The 19,450-nt window shown below is 42.5% G+C and overlaps 1 protein-coding gene across 1 annotated transcript in view; it reads right to left on the reverse strand.

Annotated features, from left to right (window-relative positions):
• Positions 1-4,596: 4,596 nt before the first annotated feature.
• LOC111236019 (neuronal acetylcholine receptor subunit alpha-7-like) overlaps positions 4,597-19,450 on the reverse strand; it is a 42,411-nt gene continuing 27,557 nt past the window's right edge. The window contains exons 7-11 of the mRNA XM_022764604.1: positions 14,351-14,545; positions 10,352-10,438; positions 10,000-10,109; positions 5,094-5,384; positions 4,597-5,024 (exon numbers count right to left, since the gene is read on the reverse strand). Coding sequence (XP_022620325.1) covers positions 4,803-5,024; positions 5,094-5,384; positions 10,000-10,109; positions 10,352-10,438; positions 14,351-14,545 — 905 coding nt within the window. The 3' untranslated portion in view covers positions 4,597-4,802. The remainder of the gene's footprint in view (positions 5,025-5,093; positions 5,385-9,999; positions 10,110-10,351; positions 10,439-14,350; positions 14,546-19,450) is intronic.

Consider the following 19,450-nt stretch of genomic DNA (forward strand, 5'->3'; position numbering starts at 1 on the left):
GTGCGGATACCAACCAATACTCGGATGGGATTGTTAGAGGTGATACGGGGTACAAGGACATTGTTGTTAATATCAATGGTGCAAAAAAGCTGAAGGATAGTACATACTTGGTAGAACAAGAAAAAAATACTGTGCTAGAGAGATAAAGTTGCCTAAGACTTACTTCCAATTAACAAAGCACCGCAACATACAAGACTTAGTATAAAAAAAAAAGTTAAAGAACAAAGGTTGACTACGCCGTATTGAAGTTTGAAATGACGTATTTGAATATTGAGCTGTAGCTTTATGAATCTTACAAATGTTGAGACGAAATCGAATGGAATGGTTGGTAGCTCTGTATAAGTTGACAGTAATTATCTGTAATTAACAATGACTAAGCTTGATATATATTGATGTAAATGCGTTGATGTCCGAAGTGGACCAGATGAGTGTTGGAACCGTCTGACTGTGTTTCACCACAAGTCGAGACTGCTGGAACGTATATTTTTAATAGAACAAGTTTAAAAATCTTTTCTCTGTAATTTCAGGGTGAATCTTATTAGTTTTATATTTATGTGACTTCTACATTCAAACTTTGTGATTCTGGATGAAATGTGTCAAACTTTTCTTCATCACATCAAACGTTCAAACTTCAAACAAAAAAGTTTGAAGTACTGGAATGTATCCCAGCATGCACTGGGAGGAAAGCAGGACAATGGTTTATCACACAACAGTCAAGCTGTCAGACTGTTGCTCTGTCCTCACTGAGCTATGAAGTATTATTTTACATCTCTACTATAATTTATACTTGTTACTAAATAAGATTCATCCACCTCTTTATGATGCAGACTTGTCTTGTGTCAGTGAAGTTCACCTGCACCTTCATTCACAACTGGATTCTACTTTTAATTTGTCAGTTACAGTTGATTGTAAATTGTTGGAATTAATGCAGTTTTAATGTAAATAAAGTTTCTTATGAAGCTTTGCTTTGTTGGTGGTTTTTATGGAGCGTGTCTGGTATGAATTTGAACAGTAGCAGCAGCACAGTATAGAAATCACAACACACTGAAGTTTCTCCTGAATCTGTAATTAATCAAAGACTTTCTATGTTGCTTTAACCCTCCTATTATCCTTGGGGTCAATCTGACCCCATTCAATGTTTATCATTCAAAAAATAATAGTTGGCTTTTTTTTTTTGCTTCATATTTCATGACTTTTCCTAATTTGATGGGGACGACTGATTAAGCATAAAATGATGATATTTTTTCAATGTGCTGAACACATATTGCACGCATCGGTGTTCCTCTGGGGTCAATTTGACCCCAAGCTGTTTTAGCTGTGTAAAACTTGTCTGTGTGTGTGTGTGTGACCTAACATCCCCACACCTGCAGGTGCAGAGTTGATACATAACAGGGGGGCGGGAAAACAACTATTCCCACGAGAACTTTGATACTTCTCGTGGTGTGGGCATGTGGGAAACAACTTGACTTGTGAACAGGTTCTGCTCTTCACATGTTGTTACTGTCATCCATCAACAACAGTAGAAATGAAGTAAAAGGCAAGAAAGTGAATCTGTGAACACTGAGGACAGAGAATAATAAACACAAGAAAACTCCTGGAGAACTTTTGAATGTTGCTGCTGCTTGGTGCGTGAACTTCACTCCTCGTTTCAATCTGCACAAAGGACGTGACTTTCAGCTTCATTCATGTCGTAGAGACTCATCCTGACACTGACCTCAGTCACTGCAGCTGTCCCTCAGAAAGCCTTTAGAAGCTGTGACGACTGAACACAATAACCTCACACTGATGGTTTCAAACCCAGATTTGTCCCCACAACCACAGCAAGACATGTATATACACACACACACACACACACACACACACACACACACGTACATGCACTTACAGAAGTTGATCTGCAACTTAAACATTACCACAACAACAATCACAGCCTCCACAATGACCATTAAAATAAAACAACACTTCTCAAACAGATTCAGTAAATACTGAACATTATAATCCTCATGAAGGAGGATTTACTGCAGGCCTGTTCCATTACACTGCATTCGTTTCATCCAGGTTCACCTAATACATATATATGAATTAAAACTAAAACTCAAGGACACAAATGCTAAAACAAATCAGCCCTTTATTTCAAGTTTACCCAATATACAGCAACGCTTAATAAAATGCATTTCTTTGGACAGAACGGTGATGGGGTCAATGGGGCAGAGGTAAGTGACTGCAGACTGTCTTAGAAAGGTTCACTGTGTAACTGGTGCTAGATGTCCTGAACCGTCCGTCTCATCTTGTAATACCACTGTCACTGTAGCGCAATAAACTTATCATAAACTAACTAATAGAACTTGAGGTTCAGGTGAAACTGATGATCTCTCTCCAGGGCTCCTCCCCCTGTGACAGTGAGTCATGTGATGACCTTAGTTTTCTCAACCGATGCCCATCCGTCCACTGCGCCACAGCACATGATGTGAGCCGCAAGAATAAAAAAAGCACACATTACAAATGAATTCTTACACACACTAACAGCATTGTGCCCAATGGAAACTATTTACAACATTTTTACCAGGGAAACAGTCACTGTCAAGTCTTTCCACTGCGCTCATTTTAACTTTCTATCTTGGTGTTGAAGAGTTTTTATGACCTTTTTAAGGCCATGGTGAATGCAATCTAAAAATATAATTAAAAGAAAAAAACTGTGCAATAAAATAATGATTCAGTTACCGTCTGTCATCTTTGAATATATAGACTTCTTCAGCCGTAGCCACTGTCCACGACCTCTCAGCAGCAAACAGCAGAGACACGGTCTGAGAGCAGCTGCTGAACAGAGTGGAGCAATAAGAAGCTAAAGACACAGATTTCCCTCAGGAGCTGGTGGAGACCAAACACAGAGCTAAAAGAGAGGGAACACTGGACTGACATCATCATGAGACATCAGGTGACACAAACACCACTCCAAATGCAACAAATCAAATATAATAAATGTCAATTAAAAGTTATAAATGAAGATAGAAAACGTTGTCCTGTCTTCTCTTCATCTCTTCCCTCCACTCCTCCACAGTCTTTCCACCAACAGTCACAGTGTGACACACCTGCAATGTGAGTGAGGTCCCAAAAAATTATATGAACAACTTTTGGTTATTTAAAACGTCTAAATACTTACTCTGCTACAGATTACATTTTTTTAAATCCAAATACAGAACAGTACATTTTGTGAAAATCTAGTCAGTGCTGTCAGGGATATGGACGCAGATGGTAAAAAAAAGTGTGGAGAGGAGACTGGTGAATCTGTAGAGCATAAAAGTTGGACATTTTCTAATTCAAACTGAAATGGCTGGAAGGATCCACATCAGAGCCTGGTGTATAAGAAAAATACATTTATTTACAAAGAGCAGAGTGAAGAGAGAGCGGGCTGTGACTGAACGTGTTAACTGCCTGACTGACTGTTTCACCTCAACAGACACTTGGACAGCTGATGAGCCGCAGTCACTCTGAAATCACAACCTGGTCAGACTTCACACCGTCAGCAGGGATACACACAGTTACAAGTTTTTAGTTCATCTTCGTGACAGAGGCTTTTACACATTTACATTTAAACATTTAACAAAATCGGACGTATCTCAGTCTTGTCACATTGAAACTGGCTAAAAAGATCAGGAATTACAGAACTGTAATATAACTGGTGGAAAATATCTTGTCACACTCAAAGGTGTAAAAATATTTTGTTATTCAAGAAAGTGTTTAATACATATTTCTATTTTCTCTACCATAGAGAGTCGGCTGATGTGTGGATAAACTCTTACTTTAGGTCATTTTATTTTTTTTGCTGATAATTTCTACCCACTTCACTACTTGCTGCTAGCTGTCAATTAAAACGGTTAAAAGACATCTGAGCATGATGAACACCACAGAAGTAATTATAAAGTGTTTTTACAACTAGTCTGAATGATGTTGGAGCTGAGGAATCATGATTTATAATTTACACATAAAATAAAGTTTTCATCAGACAAATACCTCCAACATTTTGTTGATTGATATTTGATGATTTCTACTCGTGATAAAAAAAATCTCTTTTAAAATTTTCATGTGGGAATGAATGAGTAGACTCCTGTATGGATTTACTATTAAAGCTCCTCCAGTGTAAAGGTCTGTGTCCATGTGTAGTGTGATTATAGATCAGCTCTAGCTTCTATATTAATACTGTGAAAGTATCAAAGCCTCAGTCCACAGAGAAATGCACACAGCCTGTATTCAGAAACTGAGCCTTAAAACCAGCCGTCAGGACTTCTGGAACTTTGTGATGTCACAACAAAGCAGTCACCAAGCCCCGCCCACCTGGACCCACCATCCAAACCTTGCAGGATTTGGTTTCTCTGAGTGTTTTTACCTGAAATCTGCTATATTTTTATTGGATCACTCAGAAAACAGTCAGCCAATCAGAAGAGAGGATCAGAGCCTCCTCTCTTCTGATTGGCTCACCGACCTGTTGTTACTAGAGCTCCAGAGAGAAGCCTGAGAGAGGAGATGTAAAACTACACTGAGATGGTTTTTGGTTCTTAAAACCACAAATATATCTTCTTATGGATCAACACTTCAAAATAAAACACAGAAGAAGAGGAAAATTCGGAGCTTTAAGCCTGATATTTTCTCCCAAGAGACAGAGATAACAGTTTCTCACATTAATGCAGCTGCCTTGAAATGAAAACACTTAACAACGTTCATTCTACATATGTACAGTCAGCAGTTACAGGAGATTTTTCTGGAGTCAACAGACCATTTTTCCACCTTGCCTCCTTCTCTCCTCCTCAGCTGAAGAAGTCTTTGGAAATGGCCTCCACGAAGTTGGGAGCCGACATGAGGATGCCGATGGTGCAGAGGATGGTGAAGAGCGAGAACGCCACCAGACACAGCCGGTCAATCACCGCCGCAGCAAACTTCCACTCGCTGCAGACAGTCTCCTCCTCGTCCTGCCCGCGGAAACGCCTGGCGATGTACCTCACCTCCTCCAGGATCTGGTTCAGCTCTGCCTCCACCGTCGAGCCTCCCACTGCTGCTCCTCCCCCTCTTCCTCCGGCCCCGCCCCCTGCTCTCAGGGCATCCTCCTCCCCACCGGCGCCACCTCCCACCAGTCGCGAACAGAGGAGTTCAGGCTCGGTGGGCGAGGCGTAGTGCAGCCCCTCCATGCCTCGGAAGCCGACGTAAAGGAGGTTGCCGTTGGTTACCTGCGGGTGATGTCGCAGCGACCCCTGGCTGACGCCTAGCTCCAGGCTGGACAGGCTGCCGCGCCGATGCTTGGTGGCGTTGTGACACGCCAGACGGACCTTCGCCTCACCGGGACGCCGCATCCTCAGGAACCAGGCGCACCAGTTCAACAAAATGACACGAGTCTGAAGAAGAGGAAAAAGACAACGAAGGGGAACAGAGGTCAATAAATATTTTACAATTATGGAAAACAAATTTTTGGTATCTTTTTTAAATTTTTTTAAAAGTCAGACAGTGTGCTAAGTCATTAATCCTGCTCCGACACACCTGCCTCATTAAATAGATCTTCTGGAAAAAAATGATTAAAATTTAAATATTAAAGAGTGATTTCATTACTATGGGAAATTTCTGATTTGTTCTGATTTTAAAAAACCCTCAGATATTACATATTTAAAAATAAAAAAATTCCAAAATTTAAAATGATAAAAAGATGGATGGAAGAAATTTGTTACAACTCTCTTTATTTCTTCTGACTGTAAAATGAATCAAGTCATATACAAAAAGAATTTACTTTTTACTTTTGAAAAGTTACGACTGAAAATTTTGCTCCATTTTGAAACCAAATGAACAACTTGTTGAGGCCTAAAGATCGTGGGCTGGTGAAATGTTATTACATCATAGAAGAGCTTAAAGTTTTAAATAGTTTTATGTTATGTAATCTGAGTGATGGAATAAACTGGACCTACTTTATAATTAAAAGGATAACCGTAGACATCTGTGTTTTAACAGCTGTTAGGCCTCCATCAGGAGATAAGACTGATGCTGCTAGCAAAGCTAAAAACGTAGGAATTAGTCACGACACAGAGTAGACACCTAAATGTTAAAGCCCCTGTGTGAAGGATATGAACATTTATGACTTTGGCGACTCCTAGTGGTCAAGTTTGACAGACGTTATTTCACATTAAATATATGGAGGTTACGGCGTGTCTTTTTTTATTTAGCAGAGATAAACTGTGACATCTCCCGGTTTAAACATGTAGAGATGTTGTCTGTACACGGTTTTATGAAGTAACTCACTTTTGCTTTTAAAGTCAAACTTTTATTTAGCGGACGTCAGAGGACAGAACATACATAATGGATGCTGTGATAGTGAATTGAATAGAAAAAGACAAAAGAACAAATATTTAAATGAAAGAAATAAGAAAAAAGGCTGCAGACCTGGTGGCTGAAGAGGAGGAGGACGAGGAGGAAGATCTATAGTGGAGTTGTCAGGAAGTTGACTTTACAAAGTGCAAGTCAAAAATATTTACATAAAAACACGTCGATCAAAATTCATCTATGCAGAAACGTGTTTATGCAGAAAAACTGTGCATGAGAGAGCTGTGAATTAATGTGTGTGTGTGTGTGTGTGTGTGTGTGTGTGTGTGTGTGTGTGTGTGTGTGTGTGTGTGTGTGTGTGTGCAGTGGGAGCAGGCAGATGAAAATAGAGCATGAATAAAGTGGATGTGTGGCTGCTGAGCTCCCAGCTGAAATCTTCACACTCGGCTCATTAAATATTTAACTGTCAGAGTCTCTGACTGTGTGAACATCAGTCAGACGTCCAACACTTCATCCTGGTCACTGCGACTCATGTGGACAACAGTCACCTTCCATCACGTCCCTGTTCATTATTCTCTCTTTTCCTTTCCTTCAGAGCGTACCTGTTTATTATCTTTTGATTTGCGTGTAATTAAATTTATTTTAATTTCTTTTCCATTATTTGCTTTTTATTGTACCGTATTGTGTCCTCTCAGTTCCTTTCCTTTCCTTTGCTTCCTTTTCTCTTCATTTCCTTGGATTACTTCCTTTCCTTTGCTTCCTTTTCTCCTCATTTCCTTGGATTACTTCTTTTTCTTTCCCTTTTCTTTCTCTTAAATCACATTTTCTTAGTTTTTTGTGTAATTAAATTTTGCTTGCTCTCCCATTTCTTTCCTTTCCCTGGATTACTTCTTTTCTTTTTCTTGTATTTCCATTCATTTCCTTTGTTTTCTCATCCTTTCAGTTTTTTTTCTCTTTAATCTCCTGTCCTTTGTTTTTTTTTTGTAATTAATTTCTTTTCCTTGATTACTTTTCTTTTCCTTTCCTGTCTTTCCTCTTCTTTCTTTACCCTTCCTTTGTTTATGTTTTACTTAAACTGCCTTTACTTTTTCGTGTGTTTGTGAATTTCCTTTCCTTTCCTTTCCACGGACACTGACTCCTCGCTCTCTGTCCCACAGTGAAGAATTACTGTAATTATCTTCATCAGTGAAGCTGCTTCCCCTCACGCCTCCTCTTCACTCAGTAACTCTGGGAGAAAAAAAGTTATTCTGGAAACTAAAATGTTGTAATTTGAGATTTATCCGGAGCGATGCGAGCTGGTGACTGAGTCTGAACAGAACAAGATGTCCTGACAGAAATAATGCAACATACTGAACATCCCTTGTCTCCAGTCTCAGCTGCAGAGTCTCTGTAGTGTGTGTGTCTGCATACTAACACAGCTGCATGCTATCTGAACTCTGTTTATACCAGAACCACAGCAAGCCTTCAATCTGTGAAATAGAAAACATTTTCTACAGAGTCCGGAGTGTTGACTGTTGCCTGAACTCAAACAGCCGAACAGGATCTTCAGCTGAGGGAAATACAGTCTAAATAATTATGATTTAACTCAGGCTGAAAGTGTTTGAATCTGTGTTAGTGAGCGAGATAATCCCTTTAAACATGCAAAAATGACTCCAACAGAACCAGGAAGTCACACACCACGACCAAACAAAGATCTGACCCTATACTCATAACACTGGGACGATAGACTGAAGTTAAAGCTCCTCCAGTGTAAAGGTCTGTGTCCATGTGTAGTGTGATTATAGATCAGCTCTAGCTTCTATATTAATACTGTGAAAGTATCAAAGCCTCAGTCCACAGAGAAATGCACACAGCCTGTATTCAGAAACTGAGCCTTAAAACCAGCCGTCAGGACTTCTGGAACTTTGTGATGTCACAACAAAGCAGTCACCAAGCCCCGCCCACCTGGACCCACCATCCAAACCTTGCAGGATTTGGTTTCTCTGAGTGTTTTTACCTGAAATCTGCTTTATTTTTATTGGATCACTCAGAAAACAGTCAGCCAATCAGGAGAGAGGCTCAGAGCCTCCTCTCTTCTTTGGTTTTGACGTCAACCGGACTTTCATTTCAAACCAAACTCTAACATCAGGTCGTTCTGAAGTCACAGTCAGGTGCGTTGCATGCTGGGATGTAACCAGTACAAACTGGTCGTTCTTGTTCATGAGAAGCTGCATGTGTGAGATCTGATCATCAGCATCATCCTCTCTCTTCTCTCAGGCCTGTTCTGCTCCGTGTGCAGGAAACTTCTATTCACGAAAATGTCACCACAGACTTTCAGTGTCAGTGGATCAATTAGACGAAATAACGATGTGATGTGTCACTATGGAAATAAAGAGGAAATGTTTGACATGAAGTTTGATTCTAAAACATCTTTCTAAAGCAAATCTACATGTGTGGATTTACATCTACCGTGTGCAGAGTCTTGGACACATAACAAGACAGATTATTATCGCCCTCAGTGGATGATGTTTCTCTGCCGGAGACTGAGACCTGCAGAGACCCCGAGGCAGCCAGAGCTCAGGTACTCACTGAACTGCAGCAGCTGCTGTGATGAAACAGGCTGAGAGAAATCCTTTCCACTGCACAGAACTCCACATTACATTTCTTCACTTTTAACATATTTTACTGTGATTCTAATGATGTTATAGAACATTTATTTAACTTGGCTTTTAATTAATCCTCTCATATTTGATTATTCTTACTGGTTTATGTTTTATTTTCATTTACATATTTTATCATTGACTGTCTTTCTATCTTCTATTGTCATTGTTCTTCAATTGGCCCTTATTTTATTGTACCATTTGATTTCTTATCGTATTGTTTGAGCTGCATGTCTTGTGTAAAAAGTTTATTACATGTTGTGATCATGTTCATACAGATTTCCTTTATGTTTCTTTTACTCGGTGGCGTCAGACTCCACTGAGCAGCGGCGGCTCGAAGGTTAAAGAGGCGACTTCTACTCCGAGACGTCGGTGGTTCAATCTCTGAAGTGTCAGGATGAATGAGAGGTGGGAGTGAACAGAGGAGGGGGGGGGGGGTAGGGGGGAGTGATTCTGGTTCTTGTTCTGTCTCTGATGGTTGAAAGTCGTATCAGTCCGAACAGAACGACTCTGGGTTCAGACGGACTGATGTTTAAACTCTCTTCTCTCTCCTCGTCCTCAGCAGGAGCATTCACATTCATAACACATGTCAGGGCAGGGCAGTCACTTCAACACACACACACACACACACACACACACAGAGGTAAGAGCTCTGACCTTCAAGGCAAAATCCACCTTAATGGAATTTCTCTTGTTCAGATTCCCAGCGGAGTGAGTGTGTGTGTGTGTGTGTGTGTGTGTGTGTGTGTGTGTGTGTGTGTGTGTGACAGAGAGAGAGACCATAGCAGAGCAGAGCTAAGTGTGTGTGTGACTGACAACAACTAGATGTGTAAAAACACTTTTCAAGATGCTGTAAAATAAACCCAGCTCATTAACGGCCGCTCGGCTCGTTAAGGAAACTGAGGCTGATTGAAGCGGATGACAGAGACATGGTGGTCTCCCCAGAGGAACCAGCACATCCTGACAGAGGAGGAAGAGGAGGAAGAAAAGGAGGAGGAGGAGGAGGAGGAGGAAGAGGAGGAAGAAAAGGAGGAGGAGGAGGAGGAGGAGGAGGAAGACTGACCCATTGTGGCATGTGTCCTCCATCGGGGTCGTGGTGATGATACTGCAGAACCAGAACTGTGGCGATGACCGACAGACCCACGATCACCATGGTGGTTGCAAAGTACTGAGCTGAAACACAAAGGTCAGAGTTCACAGGCTCTTGTTGCTGTTCACAACACACACGTAGAAACGAGGAAAACAGTGATTTAGATTTCTCCTTTAAATGAATCCAAGGTCGGTGAAAACCCCGGGAGAGATCCATCCTGATGAGTTAACGTGACGGCGACGGGGGAAGAGAGATAACTCAGGCGATGAAGGGATAAAAGACGAGACGTGTGATGAAGTGATAAAACAGTAATTGAAGGTCTCACCTATCAGAGGGACAGAGTCGGACGTCGCCGGCATGATCTCAGCGACCAGCAGCATGAAGACGGTCAGAGAGAGCAGCACCGTGATGCCTGCACACAGAGAGAGAGGGAGAGAGTTGAATGTACGATCCACACCTGAAGGCTGTTTGAAAATCAGTATGACTGCAGTTTAACTGGGGCAGTTTCACACCACACTGATTTGACTGGAGACGGCGGCAGCAGCTGGAGGAGCTGGATGTTCTCTAAGAGCTGCTGAGCTCGGAGGACGGATCGACAGAGAGGAAGATATGAGATAAAAGAAAAATGCTGAATTCCCTAGATTGAACGTAATGATGTGAAACTGTTTTGTGTCTGTTGCCAAACACTGTGGAAGTTATAGAGGAGGAGATTTAATAAGCACCAGCAACAGTTCAGATTATGATAAGTATCACTCACCGGCTTAGAAATGTGATTTAAAGCTCCAGCTCCATATTTTCTTCTTCTTCTGTGTTTTATTTGAAGTGTTGATCCATCAGAAGATATAAAAACCATCTCAGTGTAGTTTTACATCTCCTCTCTCAGGCTTCTCTCTGCAGCTCTAGTAACAACAGGTCGGTGAGCCAATCAGAAGAGAGGAGGCTCTGAGCCTCTCTTCTGATTGGCTGACTGTTTTCTGAGTGATCCAATAAAAATATAGCAGATTTCAGGTAAAAACACTCAGAGAAACCAAATCCTGCAAGGTTTGGATGGTGGGTCCAGGTGGGCGGGGCTTGGTGACTGCTTTGTTGTGACATCACAAAGTTCCAGAAGTCCTGACGGCTGGTTTTAAGGCTCAGTTTCTGAATACAGGCTGTGTGCATTTCTCTGTGGACTGAGGCTTTGATACTTTCACAGTATTAATATAGAAGCTAGAGCTGATCTATAATCACACTACACATGGACACAGACCTTTACACTGGAGGAGCTTTAACTTCAGTCTAACATCCCATAGTCATGAGTTATGGTCAAATCTGAACTAGTTTAAAGGCTGAGCTTTTTGTCTGGGTGTGGTGTGTGACTTCCTGGTCCTGTTGGAGTTATGTTTTGCATGTTTGGAGGGATTATCTTGCTCACTAACGCTCATTTAAACGTATCTGTGAACAATATTTAAGAGACATAAGCTCTCTGTGTAGAAAAAAAGTCTTAGATCTTTTTACAACTCATGAAAAATCAGAGTAATTGTGTGTAAGTGAGTAAGTGTGCATTCATATTTTTGTTCAGTATACACCTGACCCAGACCCCGGCACCGCTGCCTCTGCTGGCATCCAGCAGGACTGAGTCTTCGGCTGTCAGCAGCCAATCAGGAGAGGAGCTGAACTGTGACCGGGACACACACTTTTCATTTCTCTGGTCCAGTCCAGCAGCTGAGCAGCTCTGCAGGTTGAGAGGGACTGAACTGTAACTGAGTGGAAGCTGTGAATCATGTGGAAAAAACATCAGTGGGTTATTAATGATTTCTTGAGAATAATATTTTCAAAAAGATGAATTTCAGCTGCGTGTGACTTTTCTATTTCCTCAGATTTGGAACTGAATAAGAGATGTGTACTAATACTAATGTTAACTGTGTGTCTTTAGAACAATTTGAACATTATTTTATTTTTACAATTTTATATTGTTTTAAGTCGAAACACTTCGACTTCTGAAATCTGAATCTGACAATGATAAAATAATTTATTTAATGATCAGATTTGATTAAATTGAACGGGCAGTGGAGGTCACACCTGCACAGAATCCCTCTTATCACTTATCTGCTGCATTTTTTGTTGTTGTTTAAATATTTATAAGACATATTATATTATTATATTATCTATCTTTTTTTCAAGTATATGACATTGTCATTTTGCTGTTTTCTTTCTTGCACTGTCCACTAGCTGCTGTAATACAGCAAAGTTCCCTAATAAAGGAAAATCTTAGCTTAGCTTATTTTAGCTTGTCTTATTTTATCTCATGGTGGGGGTCACCTGGAGGTCCTGGTGGGTCCTCAGACCCCCCACTGATCCACCTGCATGTTGCCAGAAATTGGAGAACAAATAAAACCCAAACCACTGAACTGATGATCCTGGGTCACGACTGTTCACTCATCCTGAAGTGACCTGAAGTGACCTGAAGTGACCTGCTCTCCTCAGCAGCTGCTAGCGCTAGGCTAACAGTTTCAACTGTTTTAAACTCTGATTCAGGAGAGCGAGCTCAAGAGGCACCATCAAATGTAATTCTGTGACGACCATCGTTACGACCGTCTGTGAGAGGGGAGGTACAGAGGTCAAAGGTCGGGGATTTACACGCCACGTCTTTGCCTCCTCCTCATAAAAGGAAACTGGATCAATAAAGCAACAAAAGCAAAAAGAAAAGCTCATTAACAGAAACACACACACACACAAAGGAAAGTTAATTGAGCATCATCTCTCTGAGTGTGTCATAAAACTGGTTTATAGATCGGCTGTGCATCTTATTTAGTCTCATCACTGTCTATTAACATGAAGGACATTTTGCTTATTGTGTCATGTAACTATAATAATAATATATATATAATAATAACTAACTAGAAATACACACGAGTGGTGAGAAATCACAATTAATACGAGTCAGAAAACTAGAGAATTAATCAGTGATTTCTGATTTGTGTTTGCTGGCTCACCAACAGTCTGACGCTGGATGGGTGGGGGGGTGCAATGAGGGGTGTTGGGGGGTGGGAGGTGAGTGATGGCTCCTGCAGACATCCAGGTTTGATGGAGAGTATAAATTAAAATTCCAGTGAAAGACGCAGCGTCTGGTCTCAGCAGCAGGAGGCCTCTCGGCAGCTTTAACTTCCTGTTTCAGGATGTTTTATGGCAGATGGGAATCGACTCGGAGACATCGGTCATCTGAGGACTCAGCTGCTGCAGGACACAAACACTGTGTGGACGGGTTATTCTGGATGAAGTCAATATGTTTTATTCCACATGTGACGATTTAAATGCGACACTTTTAAAGACGTTTTACTGTGGAAGACTGGAGCTGTACATTAAGACACTTGAAGGCCATCATTTTTTAGTAGCAGGATTTTAACAGCTTTTATTTTGGAGTTTATCATAAATCAGCTTTGATTGTTCATCATTTGTCATTTCCTGCTTTCTCTCTTGTGCTAGAGAAGAAGTCGAGTGTGTGATGTGATGTCTGACAACATCAGATCTTAAAGGCTGACCGGAGGACGGGGGTTAGAGCCGGCGGTCACAGAGGAGTGATGTGGTTTAAACTGGAGGGAACAGTTGTTCTCATGAAGAGACACAACTAGTCGTATGAAGAATGACAGAGGAAGCTCAGAGAGAAGTAAAGAGAGAAAGAAGAAAAAGAAGAAGAAGAAACTGAGCCTTAAAACCAGCCGTCAGGACTTCTGGAACTTTGTGATGTCACAACAAAGCAGTCACCAAGCCCCGCCCACCTGGACCCACCATCCAAACCTTGCAGGATTTGGTTTCTCTGAGTGTTTTTACCTGAAATCTGCTATATTTTTATTGGATCACTCAGAAAACAGTCAGCCAATCAGAAGAGAGGCTCAGAGCCTCCTCTCTTCTGATTGGCTCACCGACCTGTTGTTACTAGAGCTCCAGAGAGAAGCCTGAGAGAGGAGATGTAAAACTACACTGAGATGGTTTTTATATCTTCTGATGGATCAACACTTCAAATAAAACACAGAAGAAGAAGAAAATATGGAGCTTTAAAGCGTCACAATAAAGTTGGACTATCCAATAATTAGAAAAGTCAGGAGGGAGAATGTTTTAAATGAATCTTATTTTCTAAGACGTGTGTGTTATCTTTCTTTTTTTGAGAAATACAGTTTGACGTCTTCAGAGACTAAAAACCTGAGTCTGTAAAAGTCACTCTTTCCTCTCCGACAGTCGGAACAGGATGACTTGGTTTTATTTTGAAGGGTCACAACCACTGGCAAAGAAAAACTGATGCTTTTATTTTGGATGAAAACTGAGGTTTTAAATATGTTGCACTAACCCAGGGAGATCTTCTCTCCGGAGTCGGCGGGCAGCAGGAAGACGAGCAGAGCGAGGGTGGAGATGAGGACGCAGGGGATGAGGAGGTTGAGTCCGTAGTAAAGCGTCCTCCTCCTCATCACCACGGTGAAGGTCACGTCGGGGTACGGCTCCTTACAGCAGTCGTAGAAACGCTCGTTCCTCCGCCCGGGGACCTCTGCACACGACACAACAACGATAACAACAACAACAACAACAACAACAACAACAACAACAACAACAACACATAGCTGAGTTTCAGCTGTTGAGCAAAATAAACGAGAAAATAAAAGTCTGTCCTTGTGGACGCGATATCTCTGTAACGCCTTGATGAAACCTCTTCAAATGTCCCACAAACATTCACTTGAACTTAAGGATGAACTTATAAGATTTTGGTGGTCAAAGGTCAAAGGCCAAAGTCACGGTGACCTCACATAACATGATTTCGGCCTTGTGAACGCAATATATCCAGAACTCCTCAAGGGAACTTCTTCAAATTTTGCACAAACATTTCACTTGGATTCAAGAAGGAACTGATTAGATTTTGGGGGGTCAAAGGTCAAAGGTCAGTTTGACTTCACAGCACTTATGACAAAATTTCACACTGATGGTTCATATTTTCTCTGACTGGATAAACAGGGATGTGACCTGGAACTAGTTTGAGTGGCGGAGGGATACGACCACGAGGAGGTGACTCTAGTTTGTCTTAAAATGAGTCAGCTATATTTTTTTCTTACTTGCATCAGACTGATCTGTGAGCTAAATGAAGCCCGGACCAACACTACAGACCAGTCTCAAGCATCTTGGAGGAACCGGCCCCTGGTGAGCTCGAAACCCAGAGAAGATCAGAGCTGCGTTTTAAAGTATTCAGTGATTTGTGAAGCAGTAAGAAGAGTTTAACGTCGATTCAGTATCAGATTAGAAGCCGTGCAGAGATCAGAGAGCCCGACTGATGTTGACTTTTCTTCAACGCAGCAGTCGGAGAGTTTTTCTATCTGACGAAAGCGAAAGTAAAAAACCTGCAGGAGTGAAGCAGAAACTTGTTAATCAAGATGAAACTGAGTTCAGTGTTAAAGACAGACGAGACGTTCAGCCGCTGCGACCAGGACGTAGATACAGAGCAGAGAACTGGTTTATAGAAACTGATGATATACGACACTGGAAGCGCTGGTGATGAGTCACCGACTCAGAAACATAAGATTTAAATACTTCACACCAAACCAGATCCTCCGTCATCATCATCATCATCATCATCATCATCATCGCTGCTGCTGCGGGAGGCGAGACGCCGCCGGCCGACAGTGATGAGACCTGCTCAGGTTTAATTACTGCAATAATCAGCTGTTGTATCTGCCAGAGATGAATTAATAACAAAAGATCGAAACATGATGGATTCAAATAAACACACACAACCACAACAAACAGGCCTGACCCTCACGACACTGTCACCTGTCATCACGCCACTGTCTGCATGTTGACCTTTGACCTCCGTTATATCACAGTGGAAGAGTTTACAATAAAACTATATTTTTTTAAAAAGCATTAACAAGAGTTAAAGTCCCAGCTGTGGCAACTACAATCTTCTGACATCCTTCATCCTTCATGAGGAGAAGACGTTTCTGAGTTTTACCAGGATTAAGACTAAAAATACCCCGAAGAAAGAATCGTGTTTTTAATGTGATTTTCAGACATTTCACAGGTGAAGCCTTCAGGCTACATGAGGTGGGGACATATTGAATATTGATATTGAAATATTGAATTTCACATGTGTTTTAAGGGAGTAAGTTTTAGGCTGGTGGGTGGGTGGCGTCTTTCAGGAGGCAGAAAGTGAAAATTAAATTGTGTTTTACTGCTCTTTATTTATTTTTTAAGTCATTAACGTTGTTAAATGTAATAGTACAAGTGTATTTTTCACGTTTAGCCATCACACTCTGGTTGTGCTGCTGTCCTGTTTCTGCCGACAGTACAGAATCAGGTCCTGCAGCCAGGAGACCGTTAGCTTAGCTTAGCATAAAGACTGGAAACAGAGGGAAACAGCTAGCATGGCTCTGTCTAAAGGTAAAAAACGAAACAAAAAACACAAACCAGTTCCTCTGAAGCTTAATGATGCTACACACACACACACACACACACACACACACACACACACAGCTATTTATCTATGCTCATATATCTCATACAGTCTGTTATTGCAGCAGGATTATCTCTCATAAAGTCAGTCACTGATTAGTGATGTCATTCTCTCATGTTATTCTCATTATAACACAGGATCTCTTTGTCTTGCTGTGGTTGTGTTCTTTTTATGTTTATGTTTTTCTTTTTCCCCTGGAGACAAATAAAGTTTCTTGAATTTAATTGAAATAACATTCAAAATGCATCTTATTTGTTTAATCTGAGCAAAAATCAAAATGAAAAATGTTGCCTTGTGGTTTTACGATGGAGGGGGGTTAAGTGTTAAGGCAGTGTGTGTGTGTGTGTGTGTGTGTGTGTGTGTGTGTGTGTAGGAGGTGGGGTTGTTCAGCACTTTAAAAGAGGTTCTGTGCTGTGCACTGTGTGCTGAATATATAACGGACCGTTTTCTCTTAACTTCCTCTTCAGCCTCTTTCTGGTTCTTTAACTGATTAATTACTGGAGGCCGCGGCAGATAAGCCCCCCCCCCCGTTTTATCCCTCTGTGGTCGGGGGCAGCACGCCTGGCTGCCTTTCATTTGCCTTTACATCGCTACATTGCTCAGTACACCGGTTTTAATCTCCGCCAGGTGATGGAGGGGGGAGGGGCACGGGGGGTAAATGGGGAAACATGCTGCTGAGATTTTCAATTAAGTTCCCTCTGAACGGCCCATTGGCTGAACGCCGTCTCCTGGGGGCGGGGGGGTCGGGGGCTCTCTCGCTCTCTCTGTCTGTTTTCTCTCTTTTCATTTCATACTTTCTTTCAGCAGCTGGTTCAGAGCGACGAGCTCCGGCTCCCCCGAGAGCGAGGAGAGCGTCCGTCCTCTAACTGCTCCGAGACCGGCAGCTCCAACTGCTCAGGTCTTCCTTCCTTCACACATACACCTGCAGACAACCGCCATGACACTTCACTGTGCGGCCTCCACACCTGCACCTGCCTCCATGGTGGTCAGCGGTACACCTGGGCCAATTCCTTCCTCTTCTACCTGTCTCGAAAACACACACAGCAACCACAGCCAACATATTTCTACAAGACTGTTGATGCATGAACTGATGCAGACGGTCCTCAGGAGGCGCCACAGGGAGCACGACGAGCCCAGGATCATCACTGAATACGGCTAACACCTGCTGTAAACAGGTAAAACTTACTGTTCGGGCTTTTAGCTCGAACAGCTGGTTCAGTTTTAGCTCCAGGTTTAAGTTCTGGTTCAAACCAGGACGACGTCTCCCTGTGAAATCAACCTGTTGGCACAATGTTCAAATTTCCGTCTTAACACTTGTTCCATTATGGAGTTGAGAAAGTGTCGTTTCACCTGCTGCCAGTTTTATTTAAACAGCTGCAGCTTTGAGCCGTAACACTGACGCTTCCACAGACTGACAGAAAAACCTACAGTAATATACACAGTCAATGTCGGAGAGAAGAGTCTGTCTGAACATCTGTTAGTTTCCTCAGGAACAAAGCTGAAGGTCACGACTCAAACCAAACAGGACCAGGTGTAAACCTCGTACACGTCTGGACCTCCTCTGGTCAAATCCTGGTTTTTATAACTGCGAACGTCGTCTGAATAAATCACCAAACACAACGACAGAAAGACAAAGACGGAGCTGAGATTTACTGCAACACGAAGAGACACAATATCTGTCTTTAATTACTGGATTCGCTGAATGACGTAAGTTTGATTGTAATTCTGTTTAATGAGTAAAAAGACGCACGAGACACAAACAGTGACGTGTAAATGTCCTGAGCTTGTCATGTGATCCTGTTCCATTAACCCTTGCTTGTTTCCACGGGAACGGGACGCCGCGGGTCTCCGCCTCCCGGCGCCTGCTCCGTGATGAAATCAGAGCAGCGACAGAAACCAGAGCTGAAGTTTGACAAAATAAATGTCACTCGCTGGTCACGCTCTGCTGCGCGATCTGGCATTTGTCGGTATGAACGCGGCCTCCAGGCGGCGGCGGCGGCGGCGGCCTTCAGGATCACTGAGCCGCCTGCTCGCCCCGCAGGCCCGCCGCTCTCTGCAGCAGCAGGACGCTTTAATTACCAGCAGATTGACGCCGATGTGAAACCCCCGGCTCCTCTGCTCCCCCCCGGCGGAGCCGCAGGCCGCCGTGTTCAAGCTCTAACATTTACACACTGTCGCTGTCGGGGGGAGGGGGAGGGGGAGAGGGAGGGGGAGAGGGAGGAGTCCTGGATATAACTGATTAAAACTTGTTGGTTTTGGCGGGAACCTGCTGCTCACACAGTCGGAGGTCTGATCATGAAGTGAAGCTTCCCAGTCTTTCCTCCCTTATTCCTGCTGCTGCCTGACGGGTTCGATCAGGCGTCCTGTTGATTATTGATCAATCAGATGTTGTGTGTTTTAATTTCCTGTTCCTCTTTCTCTCTCTCTTCTTTTTTACTCGTCCCTGACTCAGACTCATCTCATCTCAACCATACTCCTCCTCCGACTGTCTCAGTTCAGTTCGGCTTTCGGAAATCAGTTTCAAACTCCTTAAAGAACCAAAACATTTTCATTCCTCCGCGCCGGCGACAGTCAGAGCGGCCATTTTGTTTTCAGGTTGTCCGTCACGTAGAGACGTCCGTCTCCTTCCCATGGACATGATATCTCAGTGACGCCGTGATGGAACTTCTCTAAATTTAGCACAAACATTCGCAAGGACTTAAGGATGAACTGATTAGATTTTGAGGGGTCAAAGGTCACGGGCGTGGAGACCTCACTAAACACATTTTTGGCCTTGTAATCGCAATATCTCCGTAACACCTTGAGGGAATTTCTTCAAATTTGGTAAAAACGTTCACTTAGACTCAAGGACAGACTGAGTCGAATTTTGTGGCTAAAGGTCAAAGGTCAAGGACAGGGTGACCTCACAAAACGCAGTTCTGGCCTTGTGAACGCAGTATCTCCACAACTCTT

Source organism: Seriola dumerili, unplaced genomic scaffold (assembly GCF_002260705.1).
Source record: "Seriola dumerili isolate Sdu_G_001 unplaced genomic scaffold, Sdu_1.0 BDQW01000550.1, whole genome shotgun sequence".
Classification (NCBI taxonomy): Eukaryota; Metazoa; Chordata; class Actinopteri; order Carangiformes; family Carangidae; genus Seriola; species Seriola dumerili.